The following is an 18,604-nucleotide window of genomic DNA, read 5'->3' as shown; positions in this document are numbered from 1 at the left end:
ATTTCACGGATCCCGTTACTCAACCTCAGCCTCGTCAGCGTGTAATACATTCTTTAGAAATTGCCTACAACCTGTGAAATTTTTAAGTGTTTCAATTGTTCGTTGATGTGTAAATTCCTTTCATTACTGCGCGAACTTTAGTCAAATTCTAAAGAATAATTACACGCTGACGAGGCTGAGGTTGAGTAACGGGGTCCGTGAAATGGCCTATTTACTCAACTGTTTTCAATTTAAAAACAAGTCTAAAAGAGATCTCCCTTTTTCGTCTTCTACGCATAAAATACGTTGGAAGATGGTAACTTTTATTTTCTTAATTTGCAATTCCCTCAGTTTTTTTTACCATTTCAAACCACGTGTCATACCCTTGAGAATAGGAAAGAGTACGATGGCGAAATTTGTTTAGTCGATTATTATTTTAATTGCCAAACAGAAATCTATAGGGCAACCCAATGAAGCAAAGTGACGAAACCTATTGGCACATGAACATCACAATGGCAATGTTGATATTACGTTCAACTAGAGTGCAAACAATATAACCGTGAAACTTTGGTAATACTAAATAGTACAATTTCATGCAAATTCCATTGTTTTCTATTGTTTAATTAGCACTATTTTGTACTATTTAGTAGTTAGTGTTTCACGGATTAATTGTTTGCACTCTACAAGATTCTTCGTCTGAGTTAGTGCAACCCCTAAAAACAGAAATGGTACTCTAGGGAATGACACGTGGTTCGTAATGGAACACATTATACCCGAGGTAAGAGATCTATTGAGGCAAAGTTATGGAGGACCTTGAGCAAAATGCCTCTTCCACTTACACAACACAATGTTACGGAAAGCCTTGGCGTAGAACTTACTCATCGTGCCATAACACAATGGATGTAAGGCACTTGGAAGACAGGTTACCAGGAATATGTATCTTCGAGTAACATGAAAGTAATGCCAGTTTCCATACTCTACTATTCCAAAGTACTCCAACAGAAAAAACACTTGGTAGGGGAAATAAAAAAAGATGAAAACCAGAACAATGATGTAGATCATCTTCAGCAAATCCTGCTCGAATTCAATAAGTAGATTCGAGTTGTTTGAGAGAGCTTGCCCGATATCATCTCTGCTTATACTGTTAGAGTTAGTCCCCCTAGCTTTTATTTCGGCTAGACTTGGGATGACAGAACTGCGTTTTTCACGGACGGCGTAGCTCCCTGCAAATTTTAGTTCTGTTACACTCAGTGGCTCTAGCTTTTCGTTTTGGCCGCTGCAGGATGGATTATCAAATGAATTGGAACAAATGTTACCGAGTGAGGGGCTGTCATCTAAGTTGTTGATGTTTGACCCAGCGACATCTTCGATAGATGAGCGCATCGGGTTTGTGATGTTGGTTACTGAAAGATCCGCGTCTGTGTTTCTTATTGTGGCCATATGATATTTGAGCTTAACTCCCATGGCTCCATATGCGAGGACCATTATCAGTACGGGGACCAGGAAGTTGATGACAAAACGGACCATGAGGTACCTCCTGTAGACAGGGGACGGGAACGTGTTTAAGGTGTCTCCTGGAAACAGCACGACACACCAAATACGGTTGCTTTCGTACGGTGATTTGACCAGAGTGGAGTATATGTAGGACGGGAAAGTAATAGCCACAGCAGAGACCCACATACAGAATATTAAGAATGGGGTATTTTTCAAAAATAGCGGCCTACGATTTGGCGACACAAGAGTACGATACCGATGCATCGAGATTATAGCTAGCGTCCACGTGACCACCAATGATGACGTGATCTGCCCAGGACTGGTAATCTGACACATGAACTCACCAAACTTCCAAGTATTCATCAAGTCGTAGGCTTGTAGGAAGGGTATAGAGACAGTACTGACGAGTTCGGCTACTGCCAGGTTGGTTACCATGTGGTAAGTGAATGGCTTCCGGTAGGGAATGTTCATGATCGATCGGATGACAATACCGTTGCCTATCAACGAGGCAAGAGTTATGACACCATAGAAGACTAGCCTGAACCAGATCAGTGCACTAGTCTCTTTGTACTGTGGGGGGATGGCTAGGGTTGTTCTGTTGGTAGGAGAAAGGGCTGAGAGAGTAGAAGAAACTACGAGTGTAGTATTCGTTGACATTTTCTTGCATTACGTGGTACGAGAGTCGAGCCTGTAGGAAGAACAGAGCAATAAAGATTGAAAATCATCATACACAGACAGACATATACAGATGCAAGGATGGATAGGTAGAAAGGAAGAGATATTGAAATGATTGGTTATTGTAATTAACGGAAAGAAAGTATAAATAAAAAGAGAACGCAAAAAGTAAGAAAAAAAGCCAGAAAGAAAGAATAGGAGGAGAAAACCTTATAATATTCGATCGTCTCTGTCTTTCCTTGCTTCGCATTTACACCATTAATATTCAATAAACTAAATCAGGTATATTTCTCGAGGTTCGTCTAATGATAATATTGTTCTTTGAACGCAAGTAATGAACACATTCTAGTAGGGGGCGACAACCTGAAACAGTATTCCTAGGATCTTATTGGCCGTAAATTAGAATCCATTTTTTATGGTTTTAATTAAAATGGAGGTAAACTTTAGTTACCGTGTTTTCTTCCTACTTATAATACAGAATGCTTAAAGGCATTGATATGAAACTGTTGTGGAAATCAGTATTAGTAACAGTGTGAAGGAAGAAGGAAGGATATTGGATGATAGATATGAGTCACTCATAAGGAGAAGGGACTTTTAAAAGATGGTTATAGCGTTCAAAATGAATAAGGTAAAATGTATGAAAGAAATCAATATTATGAAATGTGAGAGACAGAGAGACAGAGGATAAGAAATAAAGAAAAAAGAGAACGAGAAAGTGAAAGAGAATGAATGAATAAAGAAAAAAGAGAACGAGAAAGTGAAAGAGAATGAATGAATAAAGAAAAAAGAGAACGAGAAAGTGAAAGAGAATGAATGAATAAAAAAAAAAGAACGAGAAAGTGAAAGAGAATGAATGAATAAAAAAGAGAACGAGAAAGTGAAAGAGAATGAATGAATAAAGAAAAAAGAGAACGAGAAAGTGAAATAAAGCGAATGAATGAATGAATAAAGAAAAAAACAAACAAACAAATAAGAAAGATCTAGAGGGAAAGAAAAGCGAGGAGCACAGTTGCGTAAGAGGGGAAGCAAAAAGCATGGGTTGACGACTCGTCATTTCTATTTGAAGAACGTGACGAGAAAAATTCCTTCGTCCCCGGCCATCTCTGAGAGACCACCGCTATGAAAAAGTTTTTTTTAGATGTTTTGATAAATGAAACTTTTTTCCTCATTTATGTCGATCTGGGGGAAGTTTATGTTGCGTTTTCATTGCCAGACTAAACACGTATCAAAATATGCGAGCAAAACACGACAAATTAAAGTGGACATTAATTATCCCTTTTGACGGAACCAACCGATTTTCATTGGATGATAAAGCATGCCATGGCTTTTCATTATAATCGTCGTTAGTGTCAGTCTCTTACAGGATCAAGAATGTATTGTTTTTGATCTTGGTATTCTTTGTTCTTTATAACTATAACATTTCATATTTTTAACTTAAATCCAATTAATATTTAATCTTAATTTAAACGTTTTAAGACTCCGTGACTGTTTTTGGATTACATCTTTGTGCTGTTTGATAATTTGACTATACAATGGTTCCAGAAAAAAGGAAACAAATATGACAAGGTTTTTTATTGTTACGAGAGTTATTGCGCATGCGTTACCTGTTTGTCTGCCCTTTCACTTCAGTGACACATATGTGACATATGTTGCTTTTCCCTTTCCTTTCCTTTCCTTTCCTTTCCTTTCCTTTCCTTTCCTTTCCTTTCCCTTCCTTTCCTATGCTTTTTACTTTACTTTCCATTTCATTCCTTTTCTGTCCCATATACTTTCATTTCGTTTTCTTTCCTTTTCTTACCTGTATTGCTTCTTTTTCCTTGGGCTGTCCTCTTCACTTACGACAATCCAAACTAACGCTATAATGATCGTTTGCGATAGAGGATTTTTATACAACACTGAAGAACGCCCTGCGATCAATTCAATCCCACTCAATATAATCTAATTATTCTAGATGATTACATACAGTGAACTTGCTTTATTACCAGCGGAAAGAGTCGTTCCAGGTCTTTAAAGCACCTTATACTCCTGCAGATCAAAGTTAATTAACCGCTTCGGGCTAAAAAATAATTAATAAAGTCCTTCCTTTTCATCGTTATCTGCTAAATAAAGCCTAAAAACTAGCTTAGCTAAAGCCAGACTGCCCGGCTATCTTTAAAAAAGTTTGTTACACGAAATGAGATAAAGCGAAAAGACAAAAACTCGCAGCAAAACTTCTACTAAACATTTTCACAAAAGCCCATTACAAGCTGCTTTGTGTCGCAAACCAATCGATCTCTTTTCGGCACATGAATACTAATAAAGGCTTCACATGAAGTCAATACATAAATACTATGTCATTATGCTCAGGAGACGCAGTCCGTTTAAAATGAATTTCTGTTCAAAGCCGTCTGATATCGAATCAGACAATCATTTCATTTCGCAGAGGCAAACCTTATATATAAAGTTCGTTTTTCCCCCATTTTTGAGTACTGTATTATTATTGACAGAAAAACTAATATTTTAAAGAAATGATATATTTTGTCATGTCAGGATGATAAAACAAAGTCTATTGCTACTAACTGACTCTCTTGCTTGATATGGTTTGTGCTGATGGACCTCCTGTGGAATTATACATATTTTCGCGCGCTCTTCCTCTACATTTCAATTTTGGAACGAAATAGTACTAATCTGAGGAATTACTCTATTTATTGTATCCTATTTGCAAGTCTTGTTGTTTGTGATAAAAAATATTATCGTATTAGGATATAAAGAAATAAATAGGAAATTTGTGAGATTTTACGACGGCCTTCATTCAAAACTGATAGGTTGTAAAGGTTCAGGTTGCATTGTGAAAACCAAAATACCGTGAAGTTTCGGCGCGCATTATTCGTAAGAGAAATCAAAACCTAGAAAATATAATAACATTTCTTTTTTTGAATTATGATAGCTATAAAATATCTAAGCTCTAATTTCTTTCTTTATAATACACCCAACAAAATTACTCGATTCTGATTGGACAAGAGTAGTACAATTAAATCCCAAATTGTACTCTGTAGAGTCCCAATGTATGCTCAATTTTGTTAAGTGTCTAATATACAAAAAATCGCACAATCTTCTCGTACAATTCGAAATTTATAGATACTCGTGATGTTTTGAAAGTTCTCAAAATGGACTCACCTAAAGGCTCGTCTGATTTTGAAAATTTTCAAAACATGACTCATAGCTATAAATTCCAAATTGTAATCGAGATCGCACGTTCGTGCGATTTCCTTTACAAATTTCTCTAATAGCGCAGCGCGCTGATTCTAAAAATAGCTTAAAGATTCGGACAAACATTGCATTCTGTTTAACCGCTACGAGGATTATGCGAACCGATTTTATTATTTTTACTTAAAGTTACAATGATAACCCATGTAAACTAAGATCAACTGCGATCGGCTATGAAAATTATCTGCTGAAAGTAAACTTGTAAGTTTGTTTGTCCGAATTTCGCCTTTGTCTTCGTTTTTATGACGTCACGGCTGCCCTGCGCTATTTCATACTGAGCTTCAAGTCAGCCGCGCGCTACAATAGTTATTAGTTGTAAATGGTTAAATGGTCGCCATATTTCGATTCAGCGTATGTGAAGCATTAAATTTGTTAATAATATATAAACTGTGAGATTAAAATGAAAAAAAAAAAAAAAGAAAGAAAAGAAAAGAAAGAAAGAAAGAAAGAAAGAAAGAAAGAAAGAAAGAAAGAAATTGCTAGATTGCTTTTAATAGTATAGTTTGGTTCAATATAATTCTTAGAAAAAGGCGTTATAAACCGACTTAGTTCTAATTGCTAGACTTAAATGAGGTTTTTTACTCAGATACCGCAATTATCAGCAAAAGCCGTTTTAACGGCCAAGTGGAAGCCAGCCATAAATGCCTCGAGGAAAAAGAAGTGTTTCATTCAAATATTTTTATACCAAAATATGCTTTTTTCTGAGCAAAGAATAAATATACTGAATTATACTGAGTAGAGACGCTAAATATAGGCTTTCTTGTTCGATCGATGGCATAGTATGAGTAGATCGAAAAAAACGTGGTCGAAAGTTCCAACTGCATCTGATACTCCAAGGTGTAATACAAACATTAAAGTTTGAAGCAAATCAAAGGAGAATGAACTTCGTTATTTGCCCAGCTTATGACGTGGATATAGCCAGTAAATTTACTTTTGTATTGAACACTGATAGAAAAATAGGCAGTCAAACGGACAGACAGACAGATAGATAGATAAATAATAGATAGATACTGATAGCTTTCAGTCAAATCCAACTAGTAGTCTATCATCAATGCTGTGTTCTGATTGGATGAGCTACTACTAGGCTATAAGTTATAGGCTACTAGTAGCGAAAATCGATTGCTTTGAAAACCACAACATTAAATTGTAACTCAACTACGATTCCAGTTCACACGCTACCAACTGAGACCTAAATCACAAATGAAAAATTGAGTTTTGGTTGACGTCAATCAAAAGGGTTTCTTACATGATGTCACAGGATTCCGACCTCGAATTTCAAACGCTTAACTGCAAAGCTATTGGTATTGACTTATCTGATCTTGAAGAAACTCAAATCATAGTCAAAAACACTAATTTATTCGCATCATTGAGTGCGAAAGGAGATATTGAGGTTAGCCGTGAATATCTCTTACGATGATATTAGAATTTAGTAGTTGATTTTTCGCTGCAAATACCGATATAGCTTTGCAGTCAAGCGTTTTGAGAGTCGGAACCGGAATCCTGTGACATTTTTGAGAAAAGATATCGGCAGAGCGAGAAATTCACAGCGACAAGAAACACGAGATACGAAGAACGGTTTTTGCACGTTTGCACGTGTTCACATTAGTATTCACGCCACTCGTCCTGGTGTAGAAACCAATAGAAACGATAGAAACCTTTTGATTGACGTCCGCCCAAACTCAATTTTTCGGTTGTGATGAAGGTCTAGTTGGTCGCGTATGACTGGGAATCGCAGTAATTCAAAACTTCTATGCGTCTATATATCCGCTAAATCCCTCTTGGAAAATTAGTTTGTCATGACGGCTATCAATGTGATATAACTGTAATCTTATATATACGATGTTTAACAATAAACACAATGGCAGCGGAGAAACTTTACCTGATAAGTCTGAGGCGTTGTCCTAGCAGTCAAAATAAAAACCCTTCAGCTATTAGTCAAAACTAATACTAAAACTAAAGTCATGTGGGCTCAACAAGTTTGAAGTGTTTTCGTGTTTTCACATATATGCCAGCCTTTATGCTAAATGCTCTTTCAATATATAATAGTTCCTGAGCATTATTAGAATTCAATGCTCTTACATAAGTGTCCTTAAGTTAAAAGCAATAAATAAAAATTTACAATATTATTGAGATACATACCAATGAAATAAATAGATACCAAGAAAAAATCAGGATGCGAACAAATATTTTGAAAAATAATAGTATTGAGTGTCTTTCGTCTCATCTTACGGGAGATTAGTATTATATAAGTTTATAGTAGCTAAACATATTGAGAATACAAAGTTCATTCTTATCTTTGATGATGTCGTATTTAAATAGAAATAATACTTCATTCATATCGAGGCAGTGACGTATAGGGTGAGTTCAAAGATGAAGGCGGTGAGCACACGCGTTTTGGCGCGAAAATTCCCGCCAAATCCACAGGTAGCCCAACAAAAGAGAAAAAATACGAGTTTTAGTCAAAATTGAAATGATGAGGCGGCTTTTAGAAGCTTGCTATTGTTGTTGTTGTTTAGCGGCGGAGACGAGATATAGAACAACTCAACGCAATTCATTCACATTAAGCCAGGAAGTTAGCCGGAGGTAAATACTTTAATTCGCATTCACTATGGTCCATCGGACATACGCTAATGGTTTAGCGGGGTTTTATAGGGGGATTCAGGAAACGTTGTATCATGAAATTTATTCGCTCAACAAATCGGTTAACAAGTCTCAGGTTGTTTTTGATCTAAATGAGGCAGTACATGCGATAGGAAGCTTCAAGGATTAAGAGGTTAATTGGGGCGTCATGCAGGAAAAAAAATCATTGTCGCAATATGTGACAACTATTAAGTTTCATTTGTTAATTGTTGTTTTGGAACAGAGGTTGCTAATAAGAAAAGAAATGAAGGGAAAGGGAAGGAAATAAAGAAAAGAAACAGGAAAGGACAAATCAGCAAGAAAGGAAAGGGAATGAAAGGAAAATAAGAAGGAAGCAAACAAGAAAAAGAAAAGAAAGAAAGAGACTCAGAAAAGAGAAGGAAAGAAAAGAAAGAAATCTGAAAAAAAAAAAAAAGAAAAAAAAGAAAAGAAAAGAAAAGGGAAAGAAAAGAGAAAAGAAAGGAAAACCTCTTGATTCAATCAGTAAAGGCTCGATCTATGAGTTGCATGGCCTGACTGAGATCAGCCCAGGGGTTGTTTCAGGGTATCAACAGATTTGGAGGGTCTTAATACCGGAAGGTCAGAACATGAATGAAAGTTATAAACTTTGAAACTTTTCCATTCACAGATGTACATGTTATTGGTAACAAAATGGACAACGCTCAAGACAAACCATCCATGTTCTACTTGTTTTCTATGTTTACTTGTTGACACTCGGACTTTCTATACACTTCTAATATCCGAGTGTCGTATTTTAGGAAAAACCTCCATCTTTTTCACGCCGGAACTCTTTCACTTTCTACCCTTGTGCTCAGTGTTGTATAGACAAACCTCTTCAAAAGCACTTTTAAAAAATGCCAAATTGAAAACGATTCCATTAAAGATATTTTTCCTGTGCCATGCATCATTTAATGGCTTAATCAAGTTAAGCCATTCCTGATGGTTTTTAGCTTAAAAACGAGTTGAAAGTTTAATTTTGAATAAATAAGTTTTTGACGTTTTTAAGTGTTGAGATAGAAGTTGCTTTCTCCAAACGAAGTTAAGCGGCTTTTTTGAGCCTTTCTGTTCTATTTTTTTATTTTATTTATTTTTTATTTGAGTCAATATAGTTTAAATGGAGTTCTGAATCCTATCTGCGATGCATTTGTGTGGTTTGAATATGAATTATTTCATGTTATACATCGTTGTAGTGAACAACTTATTAATCACCTTACATTTCGAATTTTCCTTTCTTCTTCTTATTTTTATACAATTTTTTTATAGTTTATTACACCTCGGCATTTGAAATTCCACTCGGATTTTGAAATCCCAATAGAATACAGCAACTCGTATTTGAAACATATGTGATTACATCATTTATTACTCGAGAGCGAACGTCTTCGACCACAGGGAGCCCAATTTAGATTAAAGTGAATGGTAAAAATAAAACCGGAAAAACTAAATAATTTTTTTAATACGAAAGAGTTAAAAAAATCGATTAAAAAAATGCACTAGAACATTTTTTCGCGCGCGCCTTTGTTTTCCTATATAATTTCCCTATGATATCTAATGTCGCTCTTATCTATATATACTCTTACATTAGAACTACCAAAAGCTTAAGGGAGCCACCTTAAGTGAATGGTTGTGATTGGCTGCCAGTTTGTGAGTCATGCGCATGCGTTAATGACGATTTTCCTCCTTGATCTACAAGAAGATGGATAGTCTTTTTCATTCTATTAACGGTGTCTTATTACTTGTTTGCTCACTTATTTTATTTGCTTCAAGCTTTTCAATTTAAAAACTACTCTAGGAATATTTTCTTTTAAGATGTTTAATTTTTTCTTCAGCACTAAGAGGGTGCCAATGGGGTACCCAAATGAGTTAACTATTTCGGACGATTGTCAGTTATCTGTAATAAATTTGCGAGCGCTGGCCATAATATCAACAAAAATAATGAAATATCAGTTGACTGTAAACTACTAATGTAAGGTTATTTGTAAGTTAACTACTATATTTTTGGCCAACTGTCAATTAACTACTTACCCCCTTTGTCTTTGCCGCCTCTTAGTCTAGTCCATTGTTTAACGACCTGCAGCAAAAAGCACTTCAAACCGCTTCCCGAAACCAAACTGCTGCAGGATCGATGCACCATTCTTAATTGATCTTTAAATTGCATTATCCTATCTTCTTCAAAAACACTAAAACCTCATCAGAAACCTTAGCCTTGATGAAAGTATTATTTGTGATTATATTTCCAATGGTTAAGAGGCCATAAAACATTGAATCTTCTGCCTTCCAGGTGAAAAAGCAAGGTAAAAGAGCAGTTCGCCTACTTACGGTTTAATTTTACCGTAAAAAGGGTGAACTTCCATATGCTAAACGAAGTCGGAGGGCCCCATTTTTTATTTACTTATTTTACTCCTAGTAAAAAAGTAAATTTAAAAAATGTCCACTGCGTATATCCTAAGTATCAGTATTCCTAGTAATAATGCAATAAGCACTAGAATTTATGGTAAAAAGTTATGTCTATAATTCAGCAGCTTCTGACTTCCCGGCTCCGATACCTAAGTTAGCAGAGAACTCCAGACGAAAACAATATAAATCAGTACATATTTGAGGTATCATGGCACCCCTAGCGAACAGTGTGCATTCAACTCTTAATAGCGCCAAACTTTTTAATCGAAACCTCAACAAAGTATACATTTTCTGAAAGCTGAATAAATGTAGAAACTATCCCTTTTTTCCTTTTCATCAAATAAATTTATCCTTTTAAGTTAGAGCGAATTATTCAAATTTTCACTTTGACATCTTCGCGGAGTTCGATGACAGCCGAGATCACAAGACATCACTTGTCAAAAGCGTGTCTCCGATTTTTGATTAGTTGCCTCGTTGCTTTTTTATACGCTCTTAAAGTTATGACGCTGCTATATCAGCTGTATCCGAGCAAAAATCCACGATAACTTTGGAAATAAGCAAAAAATAAAAAACCGGAGACACACTTTTAAAGAACAACTATTCAAGATGACTTCCTCAAAATTTCAGTTAAATCGGTCAAATTCCCTTTGACAATGAACTCAAATTGTACGTGTAACTGAACGCAAAATCACTTCTGAGAAAAACGCAAAATTGTTTTTCAAGCCAAGAAGTGCCTTTGTTCATGACATAAGGAGATTATTACGGACACCAAAGTGTGTCCCCGATGACAGATAAAGTAACGAGAAACCAAGATCGATTCGAATTACTTTACCCAAAACATTTCGTTCCGCCGCTCCTGCAATACCGCTCAGCAGTGTTTTTTTAGGCATTCATCGCTATTATTCAAGTTCAGACGTTTTGTTCAGACGTTCAGGGCATACTTTTTATTTTCAAATGTACGCCTAACTAAAGAGAAAAGCAAGCAAACAGTGGGACGCAACAGTGGCTGATAGAGACGTAACGACAGAGTGTTGACAAGTGATGTCAACAATAAATCGAAAACTATTAAAGCTTTTCGTTTATTTCTCGTTATCAAAAAAACGCTATTAGAAAATTATTTTTGGAAAATGATAGCTTATTGTGTTTTCTCTCGCAAAATGTAAAAACCTAAGATCAATCTTTCGTAGCAATTTTGGGTAGGGTTTAGAGCTCTGATCAGTAAAACCTCAGCATGTAAATCGTGCAAGTGAAGTGGAATGATTTTAGTCATGTGATGCATTAAGGTTATCAGATTCCAACAATGGGAACCTTACATTCAGTGATGAGCAATCAGTCTAACCATTTGTAGTAGTGTACAAAAATACAGAAATCAAGTGCAAAGGTTTCTCATTCGTTACGTGTAGCAAAAACTTATAGCTCAAACGATATCATAATTTGTTATGTTGTACAACTCTGACTCTTGTAGAGGAAGTGTTTGGCACTCTTGAGATATTTTAGTAATTTGCTGTAAGACTTCATCTTCGAAAATTCTCAAACTCAAAAACATTAAACTACAGTTTGCGTTTTGAGTTTGAATTGAAGGCTCGATATCGTAGCACGTTCCCGATAAAACTGTAACTTAAACTACCATATGAAATAACATTTCTGTAAGGGATATTAGGTCTAGAACCATTTTCAAACTAATACCGCTATATTTACAAACTCAGGGTTAGACTCAATATATCCACGACAATACCAACGGTAAAGTAAAGAGTGCACAACTTCAACGATACAAGCGCTTTGAAATTCCACGGACCTTCACTGGAACACATGAATATTTCTTTAACTTTGAGCAAAAGAGAATGCAAAACTAGAAAGTTTTTGATGCGATTTTCTTTTTTCCATTCGAATCGTATATTCCTTTTAGGCCAGCAAAGTTTCTAACCCACCTTTGGCCCTCATTCCATGATCCCTCGAATCACAGGAGAGAACCAACGAACAACTCTACTCACTGGTTTTGAAGATGGCATATACAGCGGTGATAGGCGAAGTACTTATTAGAAGAGCGCCCCAGACAAGCTCCCAACAACTTCATGGGAAGCGAGACTGAAAAAGACATATACAATAAACTTATATATATAGTTGAATACGATATCATAAATTTTGCCCCATGGCACTTCAAAGCGAGGAGACACGAGTCTACTATTTAACGGCATGAGTGATTTGCTAGAAGAGTTTCCGATGTAATGGTATCGGGCTTCCAGTAAATGACATTTATCTTAATTTACAATTAATCTTAATTTATTTATAAAACATATATAAGTTCTGCCTTAGGGAATAAATTAAAGTGTATATGACACGAAAAAATTTTAATGTTAAGAATGTGTAGTTTATTGGCATTAATAAGAATATTGCAGTTAAATTTGTTCCAAAAACGTATTTCTCTAGAAATTCAAAAAATTTTAGCACGAGTTGTGACGTCATTTTGTTTACAAGTCTCCAGATTTAGTTGCAAATACACGAAATATGTTTGAATATAGAATCTTAATTTCAAGTAGTACACTTTTCAATTTCCCAACATTGGAAGAGTACTACGTAAGCTATCAAATGAAGCTGACTAAAATATGTCTTTTGTTGTTAATTTATATGAATTACAATTTATATTTAGTACATTACTACTGAATCTAGAGTACGTGTCAACAAAATGAGGTCACAAATTGGGATTAACTTTCGCAAATATCTCAAGAAATAAGCTTTTGAAACAAATTTTGTTACGATATATTTATTATTACTAACAAACTATACATTTTAAATGATGGAATGTTTTCGTGTCATATACACTTTAAGTAAGCATTTAAGTGCAATTTAATACGAAATGGAACTTTTTTGTTAAAAAAGCTGCAATAAAATTAAATGTTATTTGTGTTATACACACACCCAAGTGATAGACTAATTAATTATAGAAAATAAGCGTCTATAATTTTCAATTCCATTCTTTTAAAGTGCTACTTGGACGTGAAATCGCTCCAAAATTAAAACTCTTTCATTCGAGCTGGAACTTTGCTGAAATAATCTTTGATATATTAAGAATCACTCACTGAAATATCTTTCTGATATTCGAAAGGAAAGGTCCAAAATTTTACGATTTATTTTCGTCCGCCATTAATTTCTTGTTACAAGAATTCGGCTCAAGAAGACTGGCACGAGTAACGTATGACGTCATAGATTCAACCCAAACCAAAACATTGGTGGCTAATGAATGTACCATGTTCGTAAAACTCGGTTCATTTGGTTTAATCAGAAAATATATAATGTTTCATTCGATTCCTTAACTACTATATTTACTACCATATAGGTTTCTTTCGGATAGGAAACAAAGGGTGGTGCATAATGATTTAGCTCAGTGATCATGAATTGGAGATGTGTGAATCGTGGTACCACCCAAGGGAGAGTAAACGGGCCGTATGTTTTTAGTCTTTTTCTAAATGACTTACAAATAGATTAATCTGAGAACTTTAGTTTGATTAAGTATGCGGATGATAGTTCTATTGCCCTAATTCACTATGACGTCACATCAAAACAATCTATTGTTTAAACGTAAAGGATCATGGTCGTCGGACGGGGTCAAATCAACGCAAATTCAATGAAAATTGTTCTAAAACCCGTATCAATCCACGAAGAGAAGTAGAATAGCCAGCAAACGCTCAGAATATATTTTGGTACATATTAACACATATTATATCTGAAAACCCCTGACCAGGCCATTTTAGATTAAACTGTTTCGCTAGGAGCAAATTTTGTTGAATTTTCTATTGGATTTGGCGATTCTATCCCCCACATAAACAAGCAGTGACGTCATAGTGAATTAGGGCAATTGTAGTCCCTGAGGATAGATACACTATTGTTTAATCACCTAGGAAAATTGATCTTTTTTTAGACTGGACGCAAAGGAATCGACATGAAGTGTCATGCAAGCAAATGTAAGGAAATATGTATAGTTAAGGAGGATGTGGGTAGTTTTGATCTGGCACACCTAGCCGCATTGAAACGGCTACAACTTCGTCTTGAATAACTCGATCTGCAAGCACTTTTCCCACAATGTCAGGAAAGGATTAAAGGTTTCAAAAATGATAAATTAGTTTAAAGCGGCCTTTTCATTATGACGTAATTGAAGGGTTTTAAGGCAGTTAAATAAAAATAAGTACGCTCAATACTATTTTCGCTCACGGCTGCTTGTTGATTATTAGCGCTTGACTTCCGTGTTATTCCTTGTCGTGTGCTGTTAGTTGTGAGCGTACTTATTTTTATTTGACTGCCTTAAAACCCTTCAATGCATATGAAATTAAAGTAAAATATTTGGAAAAGATACATCTTTTAGCGACTTCATTTAGAAAAACATCGTTCGACGATTTTTTCAATGTCGCTTTCATCGATATTTTCTATCGCTTTTGACAACAAATGGGGTCATTTAGCTTCATATCAAAAAATCCATAACGTTAGAAAGAAAGTCACAATTTGATTCATACTCAATAAGCCTTTTCATAGTTTAAGAATCGATTCCACTGCGCATGCGATCTTATCCCGAATTTCTCACCTTCTTTTGTTTAACTAAGAACAAAAGAAGGTTTAGACAAAAGAAGGTGAGAAATTCGGGATAAAATCGCATGCGCAGTGGAATCGATTTTTAAACTATGAAAAGGCTTATAAGGACAGTGTCTATATCCGTACCTATGTTCTAGCTACTAAAAATATTGAATCCACTAAATTAAAGTCCCGATTTTGAGGGTATAAAGTTGACACGCTGGAAATGATGGTAAAAGGCCATGAAAATATTCATCGCGTAATATTTGGAAAACGCTCTCATACATGTTTTTCATATTGCAATATGTTGGGTGCCTTGATGAATACTATCGACTGGTGCAAGTCGCTTTGAAAGTTTAGGTCTAGTTTTCGAGAAAATAAGCGGTAAACGTTTTCTATGATGTCATCATTACGTCATAATGAAAAGGCCGCTTTAAACTAATTCATCATTTTTGAAACCTTTAATCCTTTCCTGACATTGTGGGAAAAGTGCTTGCAGATAGAGTTATTCAAGACGAAGTTGTAGCCGTTTCAATGCGGCTAGGTGTGCCAGACCAAAACTACCCACAGCCTCCTTAAGAAAGGGTGTAAAGAAACCTTTCCACTTGTACAAGGGATTGAACAATTGAAAGAACGCACTGTACTAGGTTTAACAATACAAAGTAATTGCAAGTATTCAGCTCATGTCAAAACTAAGTTATGGGAAGCAAATAGGTGTTTATATATTATTAGATCCTTACGGAAAGGCTATACACAGCAAGAAATAGATCATTTATTCAAGTCTCTTTCTTGTACTCCCTAAATTTACTTATGTGTTGCCTGTTTATGGAGCCAGTCCTTCAAATCTTAATATCATACAATGTTTTTTAATTAGATATTACAAAAGGTGTTGTGTGACCGCAGACTCTATGCTAAGATCATGAGCATAATCCTTCTCATCCGTTATATTCGCTTCTAGCTTCTAAAGGTGAAAGATTATTCTAAAAAACTACGCGCTCGGCAAGGCCTAAGATTAATATAGAACGTTTTAAGAATTGTTTTTTTAACAGGCTAGTTTTTAAGTATAATTTAGAGGGGAAGTAATTTTATGGTTTTACGAATATTCTTTTCAATTTTTGTAATCTTGTATACGTATATATATTTTTCTAGCGTTTATAGTTCTAATATTTGTAACATTTGTTATGTATTTCAACGAATGAAATAAAGACTTATTATTTTTATTATTTTTCCCTTTATTCTTTACTTGTTTCCTTGTTGTTGATTTTTGGCTCCCTTCCTTCCTTTAGAGAAGAGAAGAGAAGAGAAGAGAAGGGATCAAGAGAATATACCCATTTTCGTTCCCAAATCCTCCTCGGCTTTCAAAGGAAAAATCGATTTTTCGTGAAGTGTGTTGGTACGAGAATGGAAAAGTACCGACATCAAATCTGTACCTTCACCTTGTTTGGTTGCGGTATATAAACCTAGTCATTCATCATCCCCTCCCCAACTACTACTACAAAATCATTAACTTTTCCGATATTCTGGGTCATTTATTTAACACAAAACAACGATTCCGACTCGAAATGTTTCGTGCTTAACCACTCAACCAATATCGAAGAAATTTGACCATTTACCTTTGTATTGGTATTTTCGCCTGCAATAAGGCAAGTTGTAAACAATATCTTCCTGCCTGAAGTACAAATTAGCATCATTGAAAAAAAAAAAAAAAAAAAAAAAAGCACTTACTTACTACTTAGCTCTTAAATGACTGTCTTTGGTAATTCCGCACTGGCTAGCCTGAGTTCCGCATTGCGAACGAGTCATTTTATATATCAAAAGAACCCGGCGAGAGTGAAGCTATTAAGTGAAACTAAAAACGCTTAATGATATAATATTTTGCCCTGATCCAAAAGAAAAATGTCAGGTTCTGAGTTCGTTTTTTTTTTTTTGATATAAAGTTTTGAATATTAGCATCTTCAAATGAAAAATTAATAAAGAAAAAGAAAAAAGAAAAAAAGAAAAGAAAAGAAAAGAAAAGGAAAGAAAAAAAGAAAGAAAGAAAAGCGGATTCCAATGAACAAAATAATTCATAACTCGAAGTAAATTTCTTAGAACTTCTACAATATTTTCGAGAACTCATTCAAAATATGCGACGAAAGCTATGAGAATAACTTTTCAAAGTTCCACAAAAGATTGCCTTCTATTCGAGCGCGTAAATCGAAAGTAGCGCGGACGCCTTAAATACAAGGATTTAATGTACGTTTTAATTAGGAATTTCTTAAGGACTTTTTTCAAAACGTGAAGAGTATCTTCATGCCAAAACTTTGTTAAGAATCAGTGTTTTCAATTCCCTTCCAATAAAATAAGATTTGTTTTTGCAATTCCTGTAATTTTTGTACAATATTTTGCAAAAGATTTTAAATGGACTGCATGCGAAATATTTCCTTAGTTCAGTGAAAAGTGATATTATGATATAGAAATATCGAAGCTATAGAAGTCAGGGAGTCTGATATTCATGCCAGAGTTCGTACATGCATTAATACAATTTGTTTTGAATCCAAAAGCTGATTTGTTTTGTGTACCAAAATTAATTGAAAATAAATCTACTGAATTATAGATAAGACCATTTTTTTAAATTGATTAAGCTAAGGACAAGTAAAAGCAAGTAAAAGCAGCAAACTGGCAACTCAAGAATAACTATTTTCCGATTATGTTTTTACTCGGTTTTGCGGCTTTTGCCATGCAATGTTCAGGTTTATGAACTTAATGATTTACTGACTTTATTCGCTTTATGCTGATTTCTTCAATTTTTTATTTATTTTCGTTAACATTTTTGTATTCGTTTTTACTTACTTTCTTTCTTTCTTTCTTTCTTCATTTCTTCCTTCCTTCCTTCCTTCCTTCCTTCCTTCCTTCCTTCCTTCCTTCCTTCCTTCCTTCCTTCCTTCCTTCCTTCCTTCTTTCTTTGATAAATTTATGCCAGGCGTTACTAAGTATTGTACACGTACATTTGCTTACATACTAGATTAATTCGGAGAATAAGCCGTTATAAATGTTATACGAAAAAATACCTTCTACTTCTCAATTACATTTCAGTAAATTGATGTTTTGAGGGGAAGAGTATTTAGTAAAAATGTAAACAACAACAACAAAAAAAGAAAGAAACAGCGTAAAGCACAACTTGTAAAATGTAAATTATATATAGTTTAAGAGTCTCGTGTCTTTAGACCACATTAAAATCATGAGATATTGCAGCTGCTTACCTTCAAAAATGCTTTTGATGCAATGTTTTGTCAGTGTGAACGCTTCGAGAAACCATTCAAGAAACCCTTGGATTTCTTTGGCAGTCAGCCTGCTGGAATATGAAGCTCCTATTACGGTGGTTTTTATCGTAAGTTTGAACTAGAAGTTCTTGAATATCTTATCAGGTGCCGACTCGATCAGATAAGAAGTGTCTTGCTTGCTCTCTCTTGGATTATGCAGACAGACACGTATTAAGAAAAAGGGACAGATGGATGAGGAATGGAACGCTTTAGATAATACCAGTTTTTATTGCTCTAGCATTTTCAGGAATTGATAAAACACTCAAAATTATAACGTTGAAAAACGTATTTATTGAAAATAAAAGTGTACGTGT

General features: G+C 35.0%; 1 protein-coding gene across 1 annotated transcript; it reads right to left on the bottom strand.

The window, feature by feature from the left end:
* Window positions 1–170: 170 nt before the first annotated feature.
* Window positions 171–18,410, bottom strand: LOC116287252 (uncharacterized). The gene is made up of 3 exons (XM_031693910.2): window positions 18,231–18,410; window positions 12,420–12,513; window positions 171–2,161 (listed from the first exon to the last, which is right to left on the bottom strand). Exon 3 carries the CDS (start codon window positions 2,128–2,130, stop codon window positions 781–783), a length of 1,350 nt encoding a protein of 449 aa, XP_031549770.2. The 5' UTR covers window positions 2,131–2,161; window positions 12,420–12,513; window positions 18,231–18,410; the 3' UTR covers window positions 171–780.
* Window positions 18,411–18,604: the final 194 nt, after the last annotated feature.

Source organism: Actinia tenebrosa, unplaced genomic scaffold (genome assembly GCF_029948245.1).
Source record: "Actinia tenebrosa isolate PJP-AT-01 unplaced genomic scaffold, QUT_ActTen_1.0 PGA_scaffold1__47_contigs__length_23844297, whole genome shotgun sequence".
In the NCBI taxonomy this organism is placed as follows: domain Eukaryota; kingdom Metazoa; phylum Cnidaria; class Anthozoa; order Actiniaria; family Actiniidae; genus Actinia; species Actinia tenebrosa.
This window is presented reverse-complemented; position numbering and strand designations above follow the sequence as displayed.